Source organism: Hakea prostrata, chromosome 1, assembly GCF_041222555.1.
Source record: "Hakea prostrata isolate BN-2017 chromosome 1, UWA_Hpros_2, whole genome shotgun sequence".
In the NCBI taxonomy this organism is placed as follows: domain Eukaryota; kingdom Viridiplantae; phylum Streptophyta; class Magnoliopsida; order Proteales; family Proteaceae; genus Hakea; species Hakea prostrata.
Genome location: NC_142600.1, coordinates 40,980,056 through 41,002,470, shown reverse-complemented (window position 1 = coordinate 41,002,470; position 22,415 = coordinate 40,980,056). Strand labels below are relative to the sequence as shown.

The window sequence follows — 22,415 nt, the reverse complement described above, 5'->3', positions numbered from 1 at the left end:
AGAAATTCACCATGGACAATCTTCAGTGTAAAGGGAAAAACTATGATGCACTTTGGAAGATAATCCGCTAAATCAAAGACAAAGTGCAAATCGAGTGGAGGTTGAGTTTATTCATGATGGAGTCTAATTGGCAATTGCTTCGAAGTTCACCAAGCTTACCGCCTTCTAAATGGCTTTCCACACTTGCTGAGCTAGGACATCAGAAGAAATCTTGCAAATAACTAGAATCTTGCTCCTTCCTTATCCTCTCTCAATTTCAGATTCGTCAACCAAATCACGACTGTTTTGCCGAGATTCTGGCATCTGGAAATTCCGAGGTGTGGTAGATATTTCATTGTAAATTGTGGAACCATGGCTACGAGAGTTCTCTCCAATTCACTTTGAATAAATTTAGTTTTCGACGTGGAAAATAAAATTAAATAATAAAAACTCCGGATTGGGAGTCTCCTGTGTTCTCCTGACAGGTTTTTACCGCACATATTGTGAAATTTCCTGTGAGTCCCACATAGGCTCCACCAATATGTGTGGCTGTGATCTAAGCTCCCATATTAGGGCTGAACTCAGGCGGTAGTTGGCGAAATACCTCCATTTACAAAAGATCCTCTGTATATTAGGACTCTGGTTTCCCTTTCAAAAACAATTCTCTATATAAAACCTTGTGTCTATTCTTTGCCCCTTTCAATCTACACAAACACTCATCCAAATCATTAAATAAAGCATTGAAAAAAGACCACCAAAAGGTTGTTTGGCAATCAAAGAGATGCATGAACACACAGGAGAAGGAAACATCTGATTCTATGGAAGGGTAAATGGTACAGTTTGTGTTTGAAATTTAACACGTTGCATAGTCAGACTTGTAAACACACAGTCAAATCAGAATCTACAAAATTGTATGGAATTTTTTCTTTTTTCAAGCTAAACCACATATTGACATATAGCTGCTTTAACTCAAACTTGTATAAGAATATGGCCAAGATGATACTTCATTACAATATTCTCTCAGTGAATTCCCGGAAGAACAAAAAACTCCAAGCTATAAACAAAAAAGTAAGAAACCCTATGTGTAAATCACCGATGTACAAAGCTGTGCAAAAACAAAGCCTAGCTACTGAGCTTTCACATTGCCAAACGAGCAGATGAGATTCAATAGCTAACTGAATTACTTGGGGAGAAGAAAAATGATATATAATTGTTCATGGTTGCATATATGATGACAGTTAGCTGACCCCATTTAGTTGGGACAGGGCTTAATGATGATGATGAAAGGAACATATATGAAAGTGAATCTTGGAGCTAACACATTAACAAAATTGAGTCAATAACATGAATTAGCTCAAAAATAGGGAAGAATTGACAGAAATTAGGAAGTAGAAGATAGCGAGGGTCGATCATGAAAGACACTTAACTCACAGGGTTGGTTGGGGACTCACTCAAACCAAATGTGGGACTTGCTCAACTAGAGGACCTTAAACTCAAAGGGGACTCGTCCAAAACAAGAGTGAGGCTAACAACAAGAGTTCACATTGGACTCAAATTCTTCTCTCCTTTTATGCCTCAAAATGCAAAGATTATATGTAAATAGATAAGAAAAATGTCAAAAACCAGCAACATTTTAAATACAAGGGAAAACCTTAAAGAACTAATGGAAATTAAAACTGTTTTAGAAGCCACTATGTTATTCTAACCAGCCAGACAATGTGCACTTTAAAAGTGTATGGACAGTTGGAACACACCCAAAAAAAAAAATCAGTATTTCAATTATATAGTAAAAGATTACACAACTACAAACACAGGAATCATTAAGAACCTATAATTTTAAGGAAAAGTTTCAGACACCCCATTTATGTTAGCCTAATCAAGGACATCCCATGGACTTTCAATAATATTTCATACACCACCTGAATTGTGCTTAAATTACACCTTGGTCCATCTATTAGGTGTTTTCAGTTGAGTGTCAGTGTCACTGGGTTAACTCATTCTAATTTGCAAAACTGCCCTTACAAAAAAGGTGAACTGACTGTAATAACCTTATGTCTAAAAACCCGAATAACCCTTTTTTTCTTCATCTTCTCATCTTCTCCTCAAATGACCACAGCATTGCCTGCCACTTCTCCCTCCTCCTTTCCTTCTCTACAACTTATCAAGTGATTTAGGCCATCACTCAAATGGCTTTACCGCACAAGTCCAGTAACCCTCAGCTCTAAGTGAAGAGGAAGAAAATGACTGCACAGAGCGACCTGCACACAAGCTTCCAGTGTGTCTAGCCTTGACGAGGACTATTCACCAAACCAAAAAGGAGCTCCGGTGACCCACGGATGGTACTCTTAACCGTAAAACAGTGAAAACATGATGTTCTTTAGCTTAAGCCACAGACGGTACTCTAACCATAGAACAGTGAAAGCATGATGTTTCTTTAGCTCAAGCAGCCTCACAAACTTGGGTAGAGACAGAGATTATCAGGGTGTGCATTCCCTGAATCAATGTAATTATGCAGGATCCTAAGAAGCTGATAAGTTCATTAGTTTCCTACTGGACGTTTTATCAGCAAATTCATAGCAGAACTGTGAGTCTTGAGTTGCAGAGCTGTTCATATAATTACTGAAACGGAGGAGGGTTAATAATCCTAATTATGAACATCCTAAGCCTGGGAGTGAAAAAATTTTGACCGAGTCTTGGAAGTAAGGATTCATTCAATTTTCAGGTCCACAATTCAGTCTCTTCCCTATATCTGATCTGGTATGTAGTTGGTTTTTGCATGTTTAGAATGTTAGGATCTTGCAACCTTCTCCTAGGCTCCACATCTGTAAATAAATAAATGATGTTATAGTAGCTTTGCCATTGGTCATCCTATGTTCTCAAAGTTTCTCCAACATGTAAAGTAGTGGAAATGTTTTGAATAGCTCCTTTCACGGACATTTGTATCAATTTTCAGGCCAAATTTCTTAAGAAAAATAGCAAAGAGTAACTGCCTAGTGTGGGGTTGGCAGGAGCAGTAGAGAAAAGGTTGTTGTAGGGCTGAGTGGAGTTGCAGAGTTGGCAGGGGCAGGGGATGATGAATGGTTGCAAGGCCAAGTGGAGTTGTAGACAAGTGTGGGCATGGTGATTACTGATCAGATCAGAAAGGGTGGAAAAAGTTACGGGTACAATAATCAAAAACATATTAACAGTTAAGTGGTGGGGTAGATACTATTCAAAGTTCGTGGGATGTCTCTGAACTAAGCCAATGTAAAAGCGGTGTCTGAAATTCTCTCCTTCTCATTTTCTAACATCTGGTGAAGAGGATGCAGAGTTGGTAAAAAGAAAGATTATCAGTTGATATGGAGAGCATGTCTATTTTTATGGCAACCTCAAGTGCACCAATGATGCATTCAAACAGAACTTAATCTTCCTTCAGCATAAACCAAGTGGTAGTGAAACTGAAAATTTAAAGATCCCAAAGGATATATTACTGCAAATAAACTGGTTTTGCAGAATGATATGAAAATGATAGAAAACAGTAAGCAAAATGGAAGGCAACGTATGACAGCATCATGACCTCATTAATTACATGAAATGAGAAAATAAACAGAGAAAGAAAACATTATCTATATTTTGGTGGTTGGTTTTCCATATATACAGAGGAGAGACTGAACTAAGATTACAAGAACAGTTAATAACCTTGACAACAACATTTTACCACCAAGTTAGCCAAATGAATGCACGGCATGTTTTTACCAAGATGGAAAAGTTGAGGTCTCTAGATTTCAATAAGGGAAAGAAATACACAATACCCCATCCCATGGGTGAAGCAAAGACTATTAAGATGCAAGAATTCCCTACAGCCTACCAGGTTCTAATGGGCATTGGAGATAAACCATCAATCCACATCCTTCACTTCAGCTTCAACATCGACAACTGTTACAGAACCATTTTCTGTGGGCACAAATCATGAACAAAATGTCAGAGGCAGTAAAACTGAAATTCCAGGATTGCCCACCTGCTACTCTTAGATTTAGAAGAAGTGCAGGGATGGAAGTCAACAAATGTAGTTCCCCCCCCCCCTTTTCTTATAACTAGCATATTCAATTGAAATTACCTGTCTTTGAACGGGATGCGAAGCTACTGAATGCTTGTCCAAATGTCGTAGATTGGTTAGAAGAGAACTTTGTAGGTTCCCTCACAAACTCTTTGCCTTCCACTAGAATTCATATAGGTTAGCTTAGAAACCAGATAAGTGGGAATAATTATTGTTGATAATATAATAAATTTGCTTCCATAAGAAAGAAGAAGAAAAAAAAAAAGTAAACAAAATTTGCATCCTATAGAAGCTCTGAAACTGAAAGGACCCATTGATGCAAAGGAAAATAAGTTGAAACCACAGATATGCTGGGATGTCGATCAGAGCTTATCTTTTGATAATTACAATGCTCTCTATGAACTTATCAATGTTGTGTACACAAGAGATGGTTATGTATTAGAAAGAGTCGGGTGAAATAAAGGCCTGAAAACAGAATCACCACCCTCCTGCAGATGAAAAGATGTAACAATCAAGCCTAGCAAATTGAATCTTCCTGCCTTTTCCTACCTTTTGACATTTTTCATTTATTGCTTTTCACTCTTTTCCTTTTCATCTACAATGGTAGTGATCTTCATTGAGCAACCTAAGGTAGAAGGGTATAAAGCAACTTCACAACTATATAAAATATTTAAATTGAAATGAAATTAAAGGGGTTCCTTAAAAACTGGTGGCAGAGCAAGGGATTTGAAATTCGGGTGGTCTAGAAAGGGGTGACAGATCAGAAGCAGCACTTCAGAGAGAAGGCTTCTACTAAGATGCCAATGGCTGAACTAATTACAAGAGATAGGCAGATTCATGGAACTTGTTCCAAAAGAAAACATAAACCTCAGAATTAGTTGCACAAAAAAAAAAGAAACAAGTAGTTACCTGAGAAAGGTTGGCTACAGAAAGGGCAGAGCTGTGGACCATCTTCCATAGAAGATCTGCACAAGATAAATTACAGAATTAATTTCCACAGAAGGATGTCATCTTTAGTATCAGAAAGATTTTGGCGGGAACTTACCTAAAAATCTGAAACTCATTTCCGCAATTGGGGCACTGCAAACACAGACACACAAAGAACCAATATACAGCTATTAAACAATAAATAGATCAACATTAAAAACCCAAAAAAATTTATTCCAAAGCAATACACCTCAACGATGCTACAGGTTTATTATGTGACACCATATCAGTTTCTTGCCAGCATTAAGAAATGAATCAAAATGACTACATGCAACACGACCTCGGAGGCTTAAACAGGCTAAGATAAAATGTATAAGGGATTAGACCATAAGATTAAATTCAGCCTTTTGTAACATCATCAATAAACCTCCAATTGAGGTTCCAAGTCCCTGATTCTACCATTCATAATGATCATTGATGTTTCAATACACAATGATCTGAGCTACGGACAAATAAATTATTAAAACCATGCAGACAAGTTAAATGCTAACAGTTTCTGATGTTTTCTAAGGAATAAAGCAATAACTGAATGAAAGGGGAAAATATCAAGAATTGGAATCAGATGAAGTCCATCTTAATCTTAATCTGCTATATGGTAAAAAGATGCAACTAAACATATCGTATCCATAAAAATGAATTTAAGTATTAAGACACTAGTTCTTTGATGCACGTCCACCTATTTATGTGCCCCATAGAAGTTGAGACATATCGATATTTAAATAGCAAAAACAATCAGACATGGAAAGGTCCTTACACTGTCTTGAACAATATCTCGCCCTGCCCACCAGAGAAAAGCACCCAACCCTGCAATTGGCAGAAGCACTGCAAGTAGCTATTAATGAAAAACATCTTAGTCAAGACAAGGACGACAATTCCTGCATCTCAAAGATCCAAATTGACGCTATCTTCAACTACACATATCATATAAATAAAGAAGTTGGTTTCAACACCATAGTCCCAAAACCCAACCCATTAATGTGTTATTGTAAAGCTATGTTACAACAGACCTTCAGTGTAAATGGCAATCCCATTATTAGTCATTATGGCTGTTTCTTGCTGAAATCTCCATTTCATTTACCAAGATCCTACATGTAAATTGTCATGTATTTTTATAGTTTAAACTGTCCAAGTTTCACTTCTGATTCCATTAGCATTGTATCTCATATTTATCATTTAATTCTAGGAAACTTTTCTTTTTCTTTTTAGTTCTATCTTCAAGCTACAACTTGTATCTCATTGTCCTTCTCAATTATAAAGAAAGGAATTTAGATCAATTCATCTATAACACGGAAAATAAGAAACCAACCCCAGCTAATTTCTCTTAATACAAATGTAATCAAAGAAGGGAAATTCAGTTCAGTAGCCATCAACTATAGTACCCAAATTATCTTAGACTGAAGCAAAATTCACAAAGTTTTTTCGATGTTATCAGTGTAAAACTCACTTAAGTACTTCATTACACAGTTGTATTCATGTAGCAGAATAGGAGTCATAAAACTACAAGAAACTTAATAGAAATCAACAGGATTAAGCTAAGTTCAAATGCCAAAAAAAAAAAAAAAAAAACAGGGGAAGGCTTACCCAGATAGAAACAATTGCATCCAAAACCCAACCAAGTTGCCCAGTCATTGAAAGATAAGTCAAACCAACAGCCAAAGCAACGTTGCCCATAAGCCTAGCAGTGCTACCGCTATCTCCTCCACCACCACCACCACCGTTAAATCCAAAACCCTGGTTACCTTTGGCCAAGACAACCCTCTTTTTCTGCTTCTCTTCTCTCACGAAAATACTTTCCCTTCCTTTACTGCCTATAAAACAAAACAATTTCCCAGAAACAGCCCTAAGCTTGAATTCATTACCGAGAAATCTCTCAATCCTTCTTCTTGAGAGATTGAAGCGTGGTAGGAATTCGAATCGAAAACATATCCTCCTTCTGCCCAAGTCGTCACAAGAGCTGCTGAAGCCAGAGATGTTCAAAGGAATATTCTGTAGGCTAGTCATGATTAAGTATACTACTGGGACGCTCAGTAGGATCACAGTTTCTCTGGTGAGCTATGAAGTATTCATGGTGGGAAGAGAGAGCGAAGTTGAAGGAATGTAGTATTTGGCTACAAAGCATGGATAAGCCGCTGAATTAGAATTGAAAAACATATCTTTATTTTGGGGAATTTTCAGGGGCGGTTAAGGTAGGGGATTTTTATTTATTTATTAATATTTTATTATTTTTTATTTGTAAATCCACATCATTTATGATTATAACGCTATAGGGGAGAATGGGAGTGATCACACTATCACTCTCTAATTTATCCAATTGGATAATTAATGTTGCTCTTTGTATTATAGATTAATTATTATTTTATCTTCTATATTTTTTAAAATTATTAATTTAACTTCAGGTTAAACTCTCTTAGTTAAGTGATTATATGATAATTTTATTTATTTAAAAATCTCAAAATGTTTTCTTTCTACTTTTATATTCTTTATAGTAAATTATATTACCTTTTTACAAAAGAAAATAATATTATTATTACCTTAGTTGTTAAGAAGAAAAAAAAAATCAACCCTAATTAGACAGCTCATTTTTTTTAGCTTTTTTATATTTACATTTTAATTTGATTTTTTTTTTTTTTTTGCCAATCCCGGTTTATAAACCGTCGACCCACGTCGTACACCTAACTATGGTGGGTGAGTCTCCCAGCGGGGATTTTTTGCATCCACAAGGATTCAATACCGGAACCTTGCTTAAGCGGGCCAAGCTGCTTACCACTTGGACCAACCCCCATTGATTTTGATATTGCTTTTTAGTTTTTGGTATTCACTTTCCAATTTGATGTTATCAATTTTAAGAAATTCTCATTTTTATTAGATTTCATTTATTTACTATCTAATTTGGCTTTATCAATTTTAAGAAGTTACTTTTCTTATAAAAAAAAATATTTTAGTTATTCTTGTTTTGGAATTTAAAATAAGAAGAATACAAGTCTAAAATAATATATTAATGATACTTCTACTAGTAAGAAATCACAATCAAGTGTTACTGTAAGTAAGTTAAATTTTTCAAAAAGACAAGAACACCCTTGAATAAAAAATTCTAGAGCAAATTGTACTAGCACCCCAAAATGGAGGCCTTAAAGTACAGACACCCCACTTTATGTTTAAAAAGCATAGAGACCCCAAAATTATATTTTCATTGGATAAATTTTTCAAAATTTTCACTAAAAACCTTTTAAACACTGTTTATTATAGGGATAAGGGATATAACCGGTGATAACCAATAATTTAACTGTTTTCAGAGATAAATTTAATAAATATATCCAACAAAAATCCAATTTTGGAGTCTCTATGCTTTTTAAACATAAAGTGGAGTGTCAGTGCTTTAAAGCCTCCATTTTGGGGTGCTATTGCAATTTGCTCAAAATTCTATGCTCAACTCATCTTAATTGTCCTCTACTATTTGCAATCACTCTTCTTCCATTATTGCATCTTTTACATGATTTCTATTCTCTCGTAAATATTTTTCTGTTTTTCCCTCTTCTAACTTCGTTCCTTGGGATGTTAGATAATATTAGAAATGAATAAATAAATACTACCTAAAACTAAGTGTTAGTAATTGGGGATTTGGGTGATGTGTTGAATAAATTTTGAGAGTTTGCTAAAAAAATCTCCTTTATTTTTAGATCAAATTACGTACACACCTCCCCTGTATGCAAAGTATTACATCTCCACCTCTTAAAATGTTTTCTTTTACAATTGTCCCCTACTTTTAAATTAAAATAGACATATTTGCCCTTAGTGAATCTAGTTAAAATTGAGGTTAAAATTGATAAAGTACTTAAAAGCAATTGGAATACATAATGTCACTTAAAAAATTTAGTGTGACTTCAATGTTGCACATTTAATGTGCAGCATGTGAAGCCAACGGTCGAGATTTTGATGTTGCGCATTTAATGTGCAGCATGTGAAGCCGACGGTCGAGATCGAAATCTCGACTGTTGGCTTCACGGTGCTGCACATTTAATGCCACAACACTGAAGTGAAGCTCTAAAAAATTACCTATTCTTCATTCAATTTAGTGAGAAAAAAGAAAAAAGAAAAACTTCTTGCGAACTAGAAGATAATATGAGAAGAAAGGCGGCAACGAGACTGATCGGCCACTTTTTCTCTACGACTAGGAGAGACGCAAAGAAGAAAAAATTTTCAAAAAATCATGGCTGCAGGAGGTGCGATTGTTGAAGCGAATTTGAATGGAGCTTCGAAGGAGGAAATTGACCAGATGCAACAAGGCAATAAGAAAGTTAAGCGGGGTCATGGAGCAGATGTAAATCTTCCACCGGTGGAGGTAGGGGTGTCAATTTTCAACCCGAACCGTTAAAACCGAACCGAACCGGCCTGTTATAGCCCGAACCGGCCCGAACTAATCCTTAATGGGCCGTAATTGGGCTGAGGGTCCTCAGCCTGAACGGTTTTGGGCTGGCCCGGCCAAGCCCGTATCGGCCCGTTAGCCCGTTAGTCTTTTACATAAATAAAATTAAAATATTAAATTTAATTAATTTTTTTGGGTATTGTTTAAATGTAATTAATAATCCATGAATTTCGGTGTTTAAGACGTTGAGACTCGAGTTTGAGTAGTTGAGAGTTGAGTGTTAACACGTTTAACAGTTTAAGTTTTAACGTTTTAATTTTCAAATTTCATTTAGTTTTATTATTTTAAAGTTAAAAGCCTTAATTGATAACTCTTAACTCTAACTTTTTAATTTTCAAATTTCATTTAGTTTTATTATTTTAAAATTTAAAAGTCTTAATTGATAACTCTTAACTCTTAAGTCTTAATCTTAATCGTTAACGTTGTTTCACCGTCTACACATGATAGAAAAATCTAAATTCTTTATTTTTTGAGAGTGGAGGGTGATTTGGATCAAGCTAATGCAATCACTTATTGTTGGATCTACTTGGAGTCTTCATCCTCTATCTTTTGTAGTTTTGTGTGTGAGAAACTAGGATTTGGAGCTGAGGAAAAAATAAAAATAAATTTCAATATTGATTTTTAATTTAATCCAAACTGTGAGCCAAATCGAATTCAAACCATTAGGCCAAATCGCTAGTCAACCCGAACCCAAACCGCACCAAACCGAAACCGCACCGAAACCGTTATCTTTTAAATGGGCTGGTTTGGGCTGGGGGTTTTTCAGCCCGAAACCGTTAGGCCCGGCCTGAAACCGCTCCAAACCGCACCGTTGACACCCCTAGGTGGAGGTACAATGATCTTATGTAGAGATGGTGACTAGAAATTCTCCTAGCCCTAGCCAAGAAGAGGGTATGGAGATTGAGGAGATCAACGGTCTCAACGCTGATGGATTTCTGAACCAACCCAGTTCTGAATGGGACATAGACGATGAGAATGAGGATGATGGCGAGAAGGATGCTGATGCTTTCTGCCCTAGTATTACTTTGTCCAAAAAAGAAAAAGAAAGATTGCAGAAACCATGGCAGCAGACCTTGATTGTTAAACAGGTAGGAAAAACGGTGGGTTTTAAGTTTTTGTCCAGCAGATTATTAGCCCTATGGAAACCTACAGGAGCCTTGGACCTTATTGATATTGGTAATGATTATTATATCGCAAAATTCGCTTTCAAAGAAATTTTTCAGGGAGCCCTAGTTGATGGTCCTTGGGTATTGCTGATCACTACCTATCAGTGAGGAGATGGCAACCGGATGTCAATCCTGAGGAAGAAGTGGTGCAGAAATTGGCGGTATGGGTGTGTTTCCCTGGCGTATCCATAGAGTATTTTGATACTCGATTTTTTATCATACTGGGGTAACGGGTAGGAAAGGTCATTAAAATTGATTCAGCAACAGCCCAAGCTGTCCGCGATAAGTATGCACGGGTCTGTGTCGAGATTGATTTATCCAAACCCTTGCTGTCCAAGTTCTTTTGAATTGACTCGAATGGTTCACCCATTCAAAACCTGATTTTACGGTTAAAGCATCATGGGCGGTGGACGAAAAAGAATTGGTACTGGTAAAAAAGAAAAAAGAAAAAGAGAAGAAAGTAAGTAGTTGAAAATCCCAAGATGGAGAAAATATAGTTGATAAAATTTGAAATTTTCAGACCTTTTTGTAAATTTTCATTCTATTGGATTCTTGAAGAGCTTGAGGCAATGCTCTTGATCGAGATTCCGGCTCCAAAACTTGGTGTAGTACTCAGCGTAGGTGAAACTCCTGTATATGGCAGGTAGTTGGGAACCATGGTGGTCCACCTCCTTTGCCAGCTCGATAAGCAAACGCCAGGTTATCGAACTGAGTCCCACTATCCGTCAGCAGTATCTTGGGTAAGCCAAATCTATATATGATCTTGTTGAGGACAAATTTCTCCATCTGGCTTTTCGTAATGGTAGCCACAGCTTCCGCTTCCACCCACTTGGTGAAATAATCAATTGCTACAATCATAAACTTTCTTCCCCCAGATGCTAGGGGGAATGGCCCCAGAAGATCCATCCCCCATCTCGCAAAGGGTACTGGATTGAGTATCGACACCAGAGGGACTGCGGGGACTCTCTGGACTGAGGAGTGCAATTGACAGGGTTCGCAGTGACGAACTTAGTCTTGCACATCCTTAATCATGGTCGACCAGTAAAGTCCTTGCCTTAAGATTTTGAAAGCTAAGCTCTAGCCCCTATGTGAACTCAACAGATTCCCTTGTGCACCTCTGCCAATGCATACTGGGCACCTGCTAGGCATACACACTTTAGAAACAGTCCTTCTATCGATCGTTTATACAGAGTTCCTTCCACCAGGGTGAACTTCGCGGCTCGTCTTTTTACAATGTTGGCATGAATTGGATCTTTAAGAAGCCGATCATGTTTCAAGTATGCCGCCAATTCGTCCATCCAGGATGGCTCTGTTTCTTCGATCTCCATCATTTCTCAAGCATCGATGCTAGGCTCATGGAGAACTTCCTGGTAAACCGAAGCTTGTATGCCTGAAATGCCGAAGCCAGTTTAGCCAGTATGTCGGCCCTCAAGTTTTCTTCCCTGGGGATCTGGATAAACTCGCATTTGTTGAAGTGAGCCTTCAAACCATTTGCCATGTTCAGATAACGTGCCATCTTTTCCTCCCTGGCTTCATAGTCACCCTTTACCTGGCTTACTATCAACTGGGAGTTGCTATGTATCCTTAGGTTCTGAACGCATAAACAGATTGCTAAGCGAAGTCTTGCCAGCAATGCTTTATATTCGGCCACGTTGTTGGTTGCTGAAAGGCAAAACGCAATGCATAGTTGATGACGAAGCCACCTGGACTTTCCAGTATCAGGCCCGCCCCACTTCCTGTGGCATTGCTTGTGCCATCCACAAACAAGGTCCAAACCTCCAATGGCCTCTCTCGGGCTTCCTTGGCATCCCATCCGGCCGCAGATTCCATAATGAAGTCTGCTAGCGCCTGCCTGGCCTTTTATTGTTGTTCTTGGTTGGAATTTTACATGATGCTCACTTAGCCCCATGGCCCACACGATCATCCTTCCTGCTAGATCCGGTCGATGTAGAATCTTTCTCAAAGGAGCGTTGGTAAGGATTGTCATTGGATGGGCCTGGAAGTAAGGCCTTAGTTTCTTGCTAGAGATCATCACGGCCAGGGCCATCTTCTTGATTTCAGGATATCGGGTTTTTGCATCTAAGAGAACATGAGAAACATAATAAACAGGCTTTTGGATGCCTTCATCTTCTTGAACCAACACTGAGCTTATAGCTTTGGAGACGAGGCAAGATACATGAACAGATTTTTTTTAGGGGTGGGGCACACCAAAATCGAAGACGAACTCAGTTTGCTTTTCAGCTCATCAAAGGCGTTCTAACATTCGTCCGTCCATATCATTTCTGGCATAGTGTTAAGGGTCTTCAGGGCCGCAAAGAAGGGTTGGCAGCTTTCCCCAGATTTAGCAAGAAAGCGGCTCAAGGCTGCTACCCTTCCTGTCAGACACTGGACTTCCTTCATGGTTCGCGGCGGCTGCATGTCCAAAATTGCCTTGATCTTCTCAGGGTTTGCCTCAATGCCCCGCTGCGATACCATAAATCCTAGGAACTTCCTGGACGACACTCCAAAAGCGCACTTCTCAGGATTTATAAGCATTTTGCGCTTTCGGAGGACGCCAAAAACTTCTGACAAGTCACGGATATGATCCTTGGGATCGACACTCTTAACAAGCATGTCATCTACATAGACCTCCATGTTTCTTCCAATTTGTTCATTGAAGATCTTGTTGACGACTCACTGATAAGTTGCCCTAGCATTCTTTAGATCAAAGGGCATCACCTTATAATAATAGCTTTCTCTATTGGTCATGAACGCAGTGTGGACCTCATCTTCTGAAGCCATCAGGATTTGGTTGTAACCGGAATAGGCATCCATGAAGCTCAATGCTCCATGTCCCGCCGTTGCGTTAATTAATAGATCAATTCTAGGCAAGGGATAGCAATCCTTCGGGCAAGCTCTGTTGAGATCTGTATAGTCTGTGCACATCCTCCACTTCCCGCTAGCTTTCTTCACCATCACCACATTGGCCAACCATTTCGGGCATTTTATTGGCGGATTTGGCGAGCTTCTCCGTTTCCACTTGAATAGTGGTATGTTTCTCAATGGAGAAGTTTCTTCTTCTTTGGATGATAGGAGTAGCCCCCTTCTTGATCCATAAGTGATGCTCTACAATGCCCCTGTCGATCCTAGGCATATCTTTGGCCGACCAAGCGAAGACATCAGCATTTTGGGACAGGAAGGAGATCAACTCTTCTTTGAAAGTTTCTGGCTGCTCAGAACCCACATTCATCTCTCGCTCGGGATGTGTTAAGCTCAGAAGGGACCTTTTGTAATTCTCTCTGGTTCTCCCCGCTGTAGCTGGTCCTCCCCGCTGTAGCTGGTCCTCATCCCGATCGTCGCGCACCTCTACAATGAAGGTGGCTCCTGCGGCAGGGGTCGCTGGCTGTTTTCGAATGAAATTCGAGTAGTAGATCCTGGACTGCCTCTGATCGGTCTTACAAGTCCCTACTCCCTCAACCGTGGGGAATTTCATCATCATATGCCTAGGGGAGATCAATGCTCCTAGCGTTGTCAACGTAGGATGCCCCAGGATGATATTGTCAGCTGAGAGGTTCCGCACGACCATGAACATGGTGGGCACAGTGACTTGCTGGGGAAAAATCCCCACAGTCAGATCCAGTTGTATATTCCCTTCAACAGTTGTGGAACTTCCTGCAAAGCCATAAAGTAGGGTTGTTGTTGATTGGAGGGCCTCTTGGTCTATTTTGAGCATGCGGAATGCATCCAGAGACAAGATGTCTACTGATGATCTTGTGTCCACCGAGACCCTGTAAATGATATGATTTGCCAACCTGACCTTGATGACAATAGCGTCCTCGTGCGGGGTACATACATCGAGCTCCTTTTCGGCGAAGATGATCAGCTCACTTTGGACGAAATGTGTTATGGCCGTAGGATTGACAGCGCTTACTATGCGAGTCCTTTAACTCATCTGGCTGACCGACCCAGGGTTGGGCCTTCCGAATATGGTATTTATTCGAGGAAGATCCTCATCCCTTGGTGCCATAGGAACCTTCCCTCGAGACCCCACTCCGTCAGAAGGTGGTGTTCTGCTACGGCTTCTCAGTGATGGGAACCCTTCACATGCTAGTCTAGGTGTCCTCTGGCGATTAGCTTTTCGATCTCGATTTTCAGCATACGACAATCATTGGTATGATGTCCTCTATCTTTATGGTACTAGCAGTATTTTCCCATGTCTGCCCTATTTTTTGGGCACACTTGCATCTTTCTTGGAGTTTTCAACAGTCTTGAGTCCCCTGAGTCACAGATCTGCATCAGGACCTCGGATCGTGATTTGTTGAGGGGAGTAAAAGCTTCTCATCTTCATCCACCACTTTCTTACCACGCCATTCCTGCCTGGGCCTGGGCTCCCTTTTCACAAAGCGGGATTTGGTGCTGGATTCTAGGGCTTTCTGGGTAGGTGGGCCCTCCTGATCCTTGTAGTGACTTCGGTTAGCCTCTAGAACCTCCTCCACCATTGCCATTTCATATCCCAGGTTGAGAAGCTCGCGAAGGTTTTCGGCTTCTTCTCAACAATGGAAGTGATCAACTTCTCGCTGGTGACTGCTCTTTTAAAAGCAGTGAATACCACCTTATCGTCAAGGTCTTTGATCATCATTGAGATGCCATTGAAACGGGAAATGAAATCTCTGATGGACTCATGTGGTCCTTGTTTGAGGGCCAACAAGTTGTCTTCAGTTTTATCCTTCTTGATACCACTTTTGAACCTTGCTACAAAGCTGTATCTGTCACATCCACCTAGCCGGTACCCTATCTGGCATACCCGGGAATGTGATCCACAGTCCAAGGATCAAGCATCGAGGGACCATGCCTCCCACATACGCGATAACACAATCATGAACAATAATAATGAAGGTAAAAACAATAAATAATAGATATCATGAATAAGATAAGATCAAATAATCAGAGTGCGGAAATAAATGATACTAAATGTATAAGTGTAATCATAAGAATGAGAAAATGAGTGAAAGTCACTCTCTCAAGGTAGCGGAAAAGTAGTAAAATCAAGTGAAGTTACAATCCCATGTTTAAAGAGTAACTCAAAGAAAATTAATTACATATCCCAAATGTTTAACAATAACCCAGGGAAATGGGGCACTAAGCAAGGGTTTCTTCTATCCTAATAATTGTCTCCTCATAAGTGTAGACGAAGAAAGCCCAGCACAGCCGCTCCCTCACCATAGTGGGGCTAACCCTGGTACGTAGAGTAATCCTCTTCGGCACCATAACTCTGATCTTCACCGTAGCTACCACCCGGAGGGTAGTATGAGGGATCAAAGTCCGTCTCGTAGAGTGTGCCATCAGAGTCTTCGATACCTGCGGGAAAATCTAACAACATTTGCACAAAAGGAATGAGTTCAAAAGAACTCAGCAAGGCAGTATTCCATAATTCAAATTCATATAAGTACGAATCATAACATAATGCAATGTGATATGAAACTTAATATGCGAGTATGATTCTAACTCTATGAATGCTAGTCTCTATGGTAGACATGCTTTAAGCTATAGCACCATACTTCTTTGGGTCGTCAGTCACTCTCCCTCAACCAATTCCGTATTTTGGGATTGCCGTAGTAGTTGGGTAAAGTCCTCTCAAACCATGGTAGGGAATTCGGTCACCACTCTCTCACATCACCATTTGGTATAAGTATTGGCGCATGTCAAGGTAAAGTCTAGCCCAATGCAAGTCATCTACTCAGTCATATCAACTCAGATCCAGATATGTCCATTCCTCGCCCCAGGCGATCCTTTTCGGTATCCTTCACACTAGAGTTAGCGTAATCCCGGATTACGGACTCATCAACCCTATTGGTCATCAACAAATAGTAAATGGGAAGCTCTCACGTCCTCTCACGGGTTGGTTACCGGTCTTGAGCGCCCGTGAGCCCAAGTCTAGCTATTTGCAACCCTACCAATAAATGGCCCCTTTCGGGTATCCGTAGCATGGTTTATGTCCTCCCCCGGGTTGGTTACCGGTCTTGAGCGCCCATCAAACCATACACTACCACGGGTCATTCGGTCTCAATGCCCTTTCGATTCGGGTCTGACACGACAAGGATAATCCTAGCCACACAACTAGACAATCCTATGTATGTCATCCAATAACCCGGGAAAGTGTCGATAGGCACCTTTAGAGAACATCCCATACTATTCCCTCCGATGCCCAAGGACAAAAACATCAATAGGACACTCCCCAATCCCAAGTTATACCTGGGCAATCACATACTCAAGTCCATCATATCTCATACATTTGATACATCATCATGATAAAAGTTAAATCATAATATTGAAATGATCCATCATGAATACTAGTAACAAGAATAATAAATCATTATTACAAGAGTATATGAAATCACAATACTACTGTTCTAAAACATGTATAGCAGTCTTATAAAAATCAAAAGCAATTAAGAGACTATGTTCACTAAGTATAAGCACCAAACATAAGCTCATGGCCTATGTGTTTATGGAGATAACCATCCTTACCTTAGGTTGAGTTGATGATGAATCAAGAATTACCACAGAATGATCCAAAAGTAGTGTTAAGACCCTAAACAAACATAAATAAGAGGTTAGAGAAGTAATCGGGAAGATCGGATGTTGAACGGGTCAAAACTGGCTGAGGTTGCTGTCAGCAACAAGTTTGGTCGATGGTCTTGGTCGATGGCATCGACCAAAGAGGATCGACCAAAATGTCTTCGGGGTTGCATAATGGGTTTTGGGGATTTTGGTCTGAAAATTGGTCTTCCGGGGTTCGGATCGATCCGGAACTTGGAGGGATGCTTAAGAACAATATGAGGACACTACAAATCAAGGAATTAACATAATCTAATGGTCTAAATAGAAAGCCCCAAATTAGACTACTAAGTTCAATAGACAAGCATCATAGCATGGATTGAAATTAATTGCATTTGCATTGGAAAGGCATGCATTAGCTAAGGAAACTTATAAGAATTTGATTAGGATCATATGCTAGTGATAAACATGTACATAGCACACTATATACCTCAGTTTTGTACAAGAAGGCATGAAGTTAAGAAGAAAATCAAAGAATGCATATGAAAGGCTTGAAATGAGAACATAACATCAATAGACAAGTGAGAGGATCATAGGTGAAGCAAGAGTGGACACTTGGAGTGATGGTTGCAAGGTTGCAGCACCATCTCCAAGGTCTCAACAGCAAGAGAGGGATAGAAAATGATAAAAAAGAATAGAATAGAAAGTGGGAGTGATGAATCATACCTTGTAGTTGTTGATGGAGACAAGGAACAATGATTAACAATGATTTTTGGTGGGATCTTCTTCACAAATACCTAGGAGGTGCTTTGGGAAGCTCTCCCCACGTTCTCAGGAGTGATAATGATTGGAATAGGGCTCAAAACACGAGGCTAGTATAAATAGAATAGGGAATATTCCAAAGAATCATTAACTTCGAGTCTGGGAAACTTTGGTCGATGGTCCTTGGTCGATGGCATCGACCAAAGATGATCGACCAAAACAGAATTCAACAGAATATCAGATTTAGTTCAGCAACTTCGGACAGGGATTTGGAGGGCTATACAGGGTCAAATTGAATGGGGTTTTCTTCTACAATTCAATCAAGAAGTCTAGTTTCGGGCAATACCTTCGGATTGTGCACGGGAGTCCATTAGGTACTTCAACTAAATCATTCTTCTCCGACGCAGATTTTCACTAAACACCGACAATATACTCAAGTAAGGGGTATCATCGTCAATGTCCATGGGCTCGGTCTCTGACTCATAATTATCAATCAAAAGGGTCCACAAGTCTCTTCTACCCATGGTACCTTGTGTCGGCGATAAATCGCCGACATAGGGCGAAATATCGAGGTGTCGCTGGGGGCGACATGACATCCCCCCAGCGACCCGACTTTAACATTTTATCGGCGATATATCGCCGACAATTGGCGATATATCGCCGACAGTTGGCGATATATCGCCGACGGTCGACATTTTCGAAGCATGGGCGAAGTCTCAAAGATGCAGCTATCGGTTCTGGGCCTTCCGGCGCCGTTTTGTTGATTCACTCCAATCAACTTAAGGGCATATGAAACGCTCAGGAGAATTCCGTGATTGGTTTTGCTAACAGGAATTCTCTTCACTCTAAATTTCCTCAAAAGTGTTACTGCACTTTATCTTGTTGCTTGTTCCCATGAGTGAAAGCTTGATAAATGCAGGTCAGTTGGGAGATGTTGAGCTCACGTATGAAAAGCTCAGGAGAATTCCGCATCTAAGGTTGATCCATGCAGCTTAGGTGGGAGATCTACATCTCTTTTATGAATTACTCAGGCAAGATTCTTACATTCTTGAGGTCTATGACCGTAACCCTTTTGCTGATAGCCTGATACCCCCTTTGCACCTTGCCGTATCATGCATCTGGGAAATCCAGAACCAGCGGCAGCACCTGTGCCACCAACACCACCTCCTGCACCAACTCCACCACCCAATCCACCTTCCCCACCACCACGGCACCACCAAACCTCCACCTCCTCTAGCTCCTGCTCCTCCACCAGCACGCAGCACCTGCAAATTCCGGTGGAAGAACTGAAGAAGAAATGAGTTGGATCAATCGGCTCGAACGAAGCACCATATCGAAAGACTGAAAACCCATTTCAAGATTTGTGGTCGTCAGAGTTCAAACCACTCTCAAAATCACCCCATGGTCGTCTGTCGACATTCATTCGAAAAGTCGCTCGATATTTCGACAATTGTCGCCGTGTCGGTGGTGTCGCCAGCCACCGACACGGCAACTTCAGTCGACGCATCGGACCTTGCTTCTACCACCACTTCGGGTCTTCGGACCTAAAAACAACAGTGGATCCGGGTTAGGGTCATGGTTAGGATAGGGCTGGATTTTACAGTATCCCAACTCCGAGAAGTTGTGTATGGAATATCTAGGTAACCTGGAAAACCAGGTGGTGGCAAGACCCGTCAGCGACGCAGGAAAACATCTACATTTTATGGAGTCCCCACCTCAACACATAGTCATGATAGATGTATAATGACTTATATGCGCCATAGGGTCTGTAGTCCCATTGTATGAAGTAAAAGTTAGTGTACGGAACCCTATAGGGAGGGGAGCCTCCATTCTTTCCGGAACGAAAGGATCCTGAGTTAATTGAACCTCGTCAGGGACCTTTTTGTCCAACCAGAAAAGAAGTTTGTTCAGGTTCTGGACCTGCTGATAGAGACTTTCGTCACGAATGGACCCAGATGCTTCGGAGGTCGCAGTGCTTTTACGAGGACCCTTTGACTCCGCCACATGCTCCTTTGGGGGCCTTCTGGTGCCTGGAGCCTAAGGACGTCTGGTGATAACTCCTAGACAAGAGAAAGTGTCGTTGAGAGCCCCGAGCCTGTCTAAGACAGACCCGTTACCTCCTTTCCTGGTTGCTCCCTTCTTCCCCTTGTCTTTGTGCTTAGCTGGTCGAGGACGGCTTGTGTTGCCGTCATCTCTCAGAGCTTTGTCAGCAACACCGACAAGGGTAGGGTTACCATTTTAGGAGGACCTTGTGGTAGGGACCGGAGAAGGTCTAAAGTGTCCTCCCTGGGTTGCCATGGAGTGTAAGAAACTGAGCATCTCGAACATCATCTGCTATATGTTAGGAGGTGCTTCGCGGTTGGAAGTCAGAACAGGGGCGAACTCAAGTGGGGGAAGATCAGTAGGAGGATCAGGGGCGATCTCCTACTGTTCACGTCCCACAAAGGGTTGCATATCTTTCGAGTTCCGAGTTCCAGCCTTCCGATTAAGTCCCTTTTTCTTTGGACGATGAGGATCTTGAGATTTGGACACTCGGTCTGGTGACTCTTCTCCAACCATCTCAGCACTTACTCAGCTACAAGGAAAGCTACCAAGCTTTTTGTTAGCAGCTTCCCACAGATGGCGCCAAATGTTGTGGGAGGATCAACTTCCTCGTCTGGTTCGGGTTCACCTTGAATCCGGTTCTCCTGGTTCTCTTGAGATCAAAACAAAAGTGAGAGTGGGCCGCCTCTGAGGACGGGAAGCCACCTCCAATGATTAAGCCAGTCCTTGAAGAAGACACTGAGAATCCCTCTCTGAAGAATAAATGCTCAAAGATGATGTAGGAGATTAATGAAGGGAATGTTTTTGGTGGAGTTAAGAGGGAGAACAATGGCTGGAGAGCATGTGTTTCTACTTGGGCGACTCATTGTTTATTTATAACGAACTTGCGACCTCTCTTCGTTTGTAATGGCGAGTGGATTCCTTGAGGAAGGATCCGATGGTGGAGATGGCTTCTGAGCAAGGATGACGTTGCTCTCTAGTTGGAGTAGCTTTCTAGACAGATATTGATTCCCCTTGTGAATTAGAGGGTCAACTCAAGTATCACGCTGATGTGACGCTGTTCCTTGGCTGAGGGGACAAAAAGAGTCCTCACGGTACTCGAGACAGCTTCAAGGCAAATCAGAAGCTTCCATGCTGTCCTGATCATTAAATGGGGCCTTGGGCATTTATTGCTGAATTTAATGCTAAAGGACGACGCCTGAGAAGGGATACTCCAAGTTTTCTATTTGTCACTGGGCTAGCTAGAAAGCTGATGGGCGGTAGTGCTTGTCATTGAGCTCTGCTACACCTGCCTTGCCTGCCGTCGTCTGAGAAGCGCCTTTGCCTAGTTGGAAAGTCTCGCTCACATGGATCCTGAAGCCCATGGTCCGTTCTAGGCGAACCCATCCTGGTCCAGCGGTTTGCTCCAGATCACCCATACCAATAGGCAAGAAAAACAGAAAATGGACATTGATGAATTATGATGAATCTACCCTAAGAGATGCTTGTCACCTCTCCAGTAACAAGAAATGAATGTTAATGAATTAAGAGAGAGACTTTTTGCCATTGTGGGCAATGACAGAAAAATAAGATATTTTGAACTTTTACGGAGAAAGGAAACACTTAGAGGTGTCTCTGACCTCTCTACTAACAAAAAGTGGATATTAATGAAGAGAGAGAAATTTTGCCATTTTGGGCAGTAATGAAGAAAAAAAAAGAAAATTTTAAAAGTGGATATTGATGAATCATGATGAATCTACACTAAGGCTCTTTTTGGTATCAATTTTCATTCTCTATTATGCCTATTTAAAATAAATAAGTACAAGAATTCATTTTTGGTCAAGAATGAAAAATGGTTTGGTGAATTTTATAGAAAATAAATTATGAAATGGAAAATAAGTTTGGTGTCAAGATAAAAAATTGTTAAAAATGATAGTAAACAAGTGAGAAAAGAAGGAAAAAGTATGGTTGTTATAAAAGAATGTGTATTGACTATTTTACCCTCATCTTACTTATAGAACTTTAAGTAAACTTACACAAATGAAGATAATGAAATTCTCATCATAATCCATAATGGACAAAATGTTCATTATGGATTTTGGAGGTTTTTCTATTATTTTAAATAAAAATAAAATTCAGAATAGATGCCAAACAATTTAAAATAATGAAAATTTCTCATAATTGACAATGATAATTGATACCAAAAAGAGCCTAAAAGATGTATGTCACCTCCCCACCAACAAGAAGTGGATGTTAATGAATCAAGAGAGAGATTTTTTGTTATTACTGGCAATAACAACGAAAAAGGGGATATTTTAAACTTTTACAAGGAAAAACACACTTAGAGGTATTTGTGGCCTCTCCACTAAAAAAAATGAATACTGATGAATCAAGAGAGAGGGAGATTTTGCCATTGTGGGCCGTAAAATACAATAAAAATAAAAATAAAAATAAAAAATTAAACTGTTACCAATAAAAGCATAAAGTGGATATTGATGAATCA

At 40.3% G+C, this 22,415-nt stretch overlaps 3 protein-coding genes across 6 annotated transcripts; all 3 read right to left on the bottom strand.

Moving 5' to 3' along the window:
* Nucleotides 1-27: 27 nt before the first annotated feature.
* On the bottom strand, nt 28-7,144 carry LOC149028963 (uncharacterized). Of its 4 annotated transcripts, XM_089139684.1 has the most exons (6): nt 6,584-7,144; nt 5,757-5,834; nt 5,061-5,095; nt 4,925-4,980; nt 4,076-4,177; nt 28-3,912 (listed from the first exon to the last, which is right to left on the bottom strand). In XM_089139684.1, exons 1-6 carry the CDS (start codon nt 7,001-7,003, stop codon nt 3,857-3,859), a joined length of 747 nt encoding a protein of 248 aa, XP_088995810.1. In that variant the 5' UTR covers nt 7,004-7,144; the 3' UTR covers nt 28-3,856. The 4 variants fall into 4 exon arrangements, with proteins under 4 accessions (XP_088995810.1, XP_088995833.1, XP_088995816.1 ...); XM_089139707.1 differs by lacking the exon at nt 28-3,912 and having other exon boundaries at nt 4,077-4,177; nt 5,757-5,824; XM_089139690.1 differs by lacking the exons at nt 28-3,912; nt 4,076-4,177 and adding an exon at nt 4,221-4,503 and having other exon boundaries at nt 5,757-5,824.
* A 4,774-nt stretch (nt 7,145-11,918) lies between these two features.
* Nucleotides 11,919-13,225, bottom strand: LOC149028962 (uncharacterized). Its single transcript, XM_089137256.1, has 2 exons — nt 12,853-13,225; nt 11,919-12,670 (listed from the first exon to the last, which is right to left on the bottom strand). Exons 1-2 carry the CDS (start codon nt 13,223-13,225, stop codon nt 11,919-11,921), a joined length of 1,125 nt encoding a protein of 374 aa, XP_088993382.1.
* A 39-nt stretch (nt 13,226-13,264) lies between these two features.
* Nucleotides 13,265-15,075, bottom strand: LOC149028961 (uncharacterized). Its single transcript, XM_089137158.1, has 3 exons — nt 14,873-15,075; nt 13,544-14,358; nt 13,265-13,362 (listed from the first exon to the last, which is right to left on the bottom strand). Exons 1-3 carry the CDS (start codon nt 15,073-15,075, stop codon nt 13,265-13,267), a joined length of 1,116 nt encoding a protein of 371 aa, XP_088993284.1.
* Nucleotides 15,076-22,415: the final 7,340 nt, after the last annotated feature.

Coding starts and splice junctions, on each gene's coding strand:
- LOC149028963 (XM_089139684.1), bottom strand. CDS start 7,003: ATGACTAGCCTACAGAATATTCCTTTGAACATCTCTGGCTTCAGCAGC. Junction 5,835..6,583: donor ATGCAATTGTTTCTATCTGG/GTAAGCCTTCCC, acceptor TTTCATTAATAG/CTACTTGCAGTGCTTCTGCC. Junction 3,913..4,075: donor CGCATCCCGTTCAAAGACAG/GTAATTTCAATT, acceptor TTGTGCCCACAG/AAAATGGTTCTGTAACAGTT.
- LOC149028962 (XM_089137256.1), bottom strand. CDS start 13,225: ATGGAGGTCTATGTAGATGACATGCTTGTTAAGAGTGTCGATCCCAAG. Junction 12,671..12,852: donor AATGATATGGACGGACGAAT/GTTAGAACGCCT, acceptor ATGTTCTCTTAG/ATGCAAAAACCCGATATCCT.
- LOC149028961 (XM_089137158.1), bottom strand. CDS start 15,075: ATGGCAATGGTGGAGGAGGTTCTAGAGGCTAACCGAAGTCACTACAAG. Junction 14,359..14,872: donor TCAACAAATCACGATCCGAG/GTCCTGATGCAG, acceptor TATCATTTACAG/GGTCTCGGTGGACACAAGAT. Junction 13,363..13,543: donor GGTTGGCCAATGTGGTGATG/GTGAAGAAAGCT, acceptor TGATGGCTTCAG/AAGATGAGGTCCACACTGCG.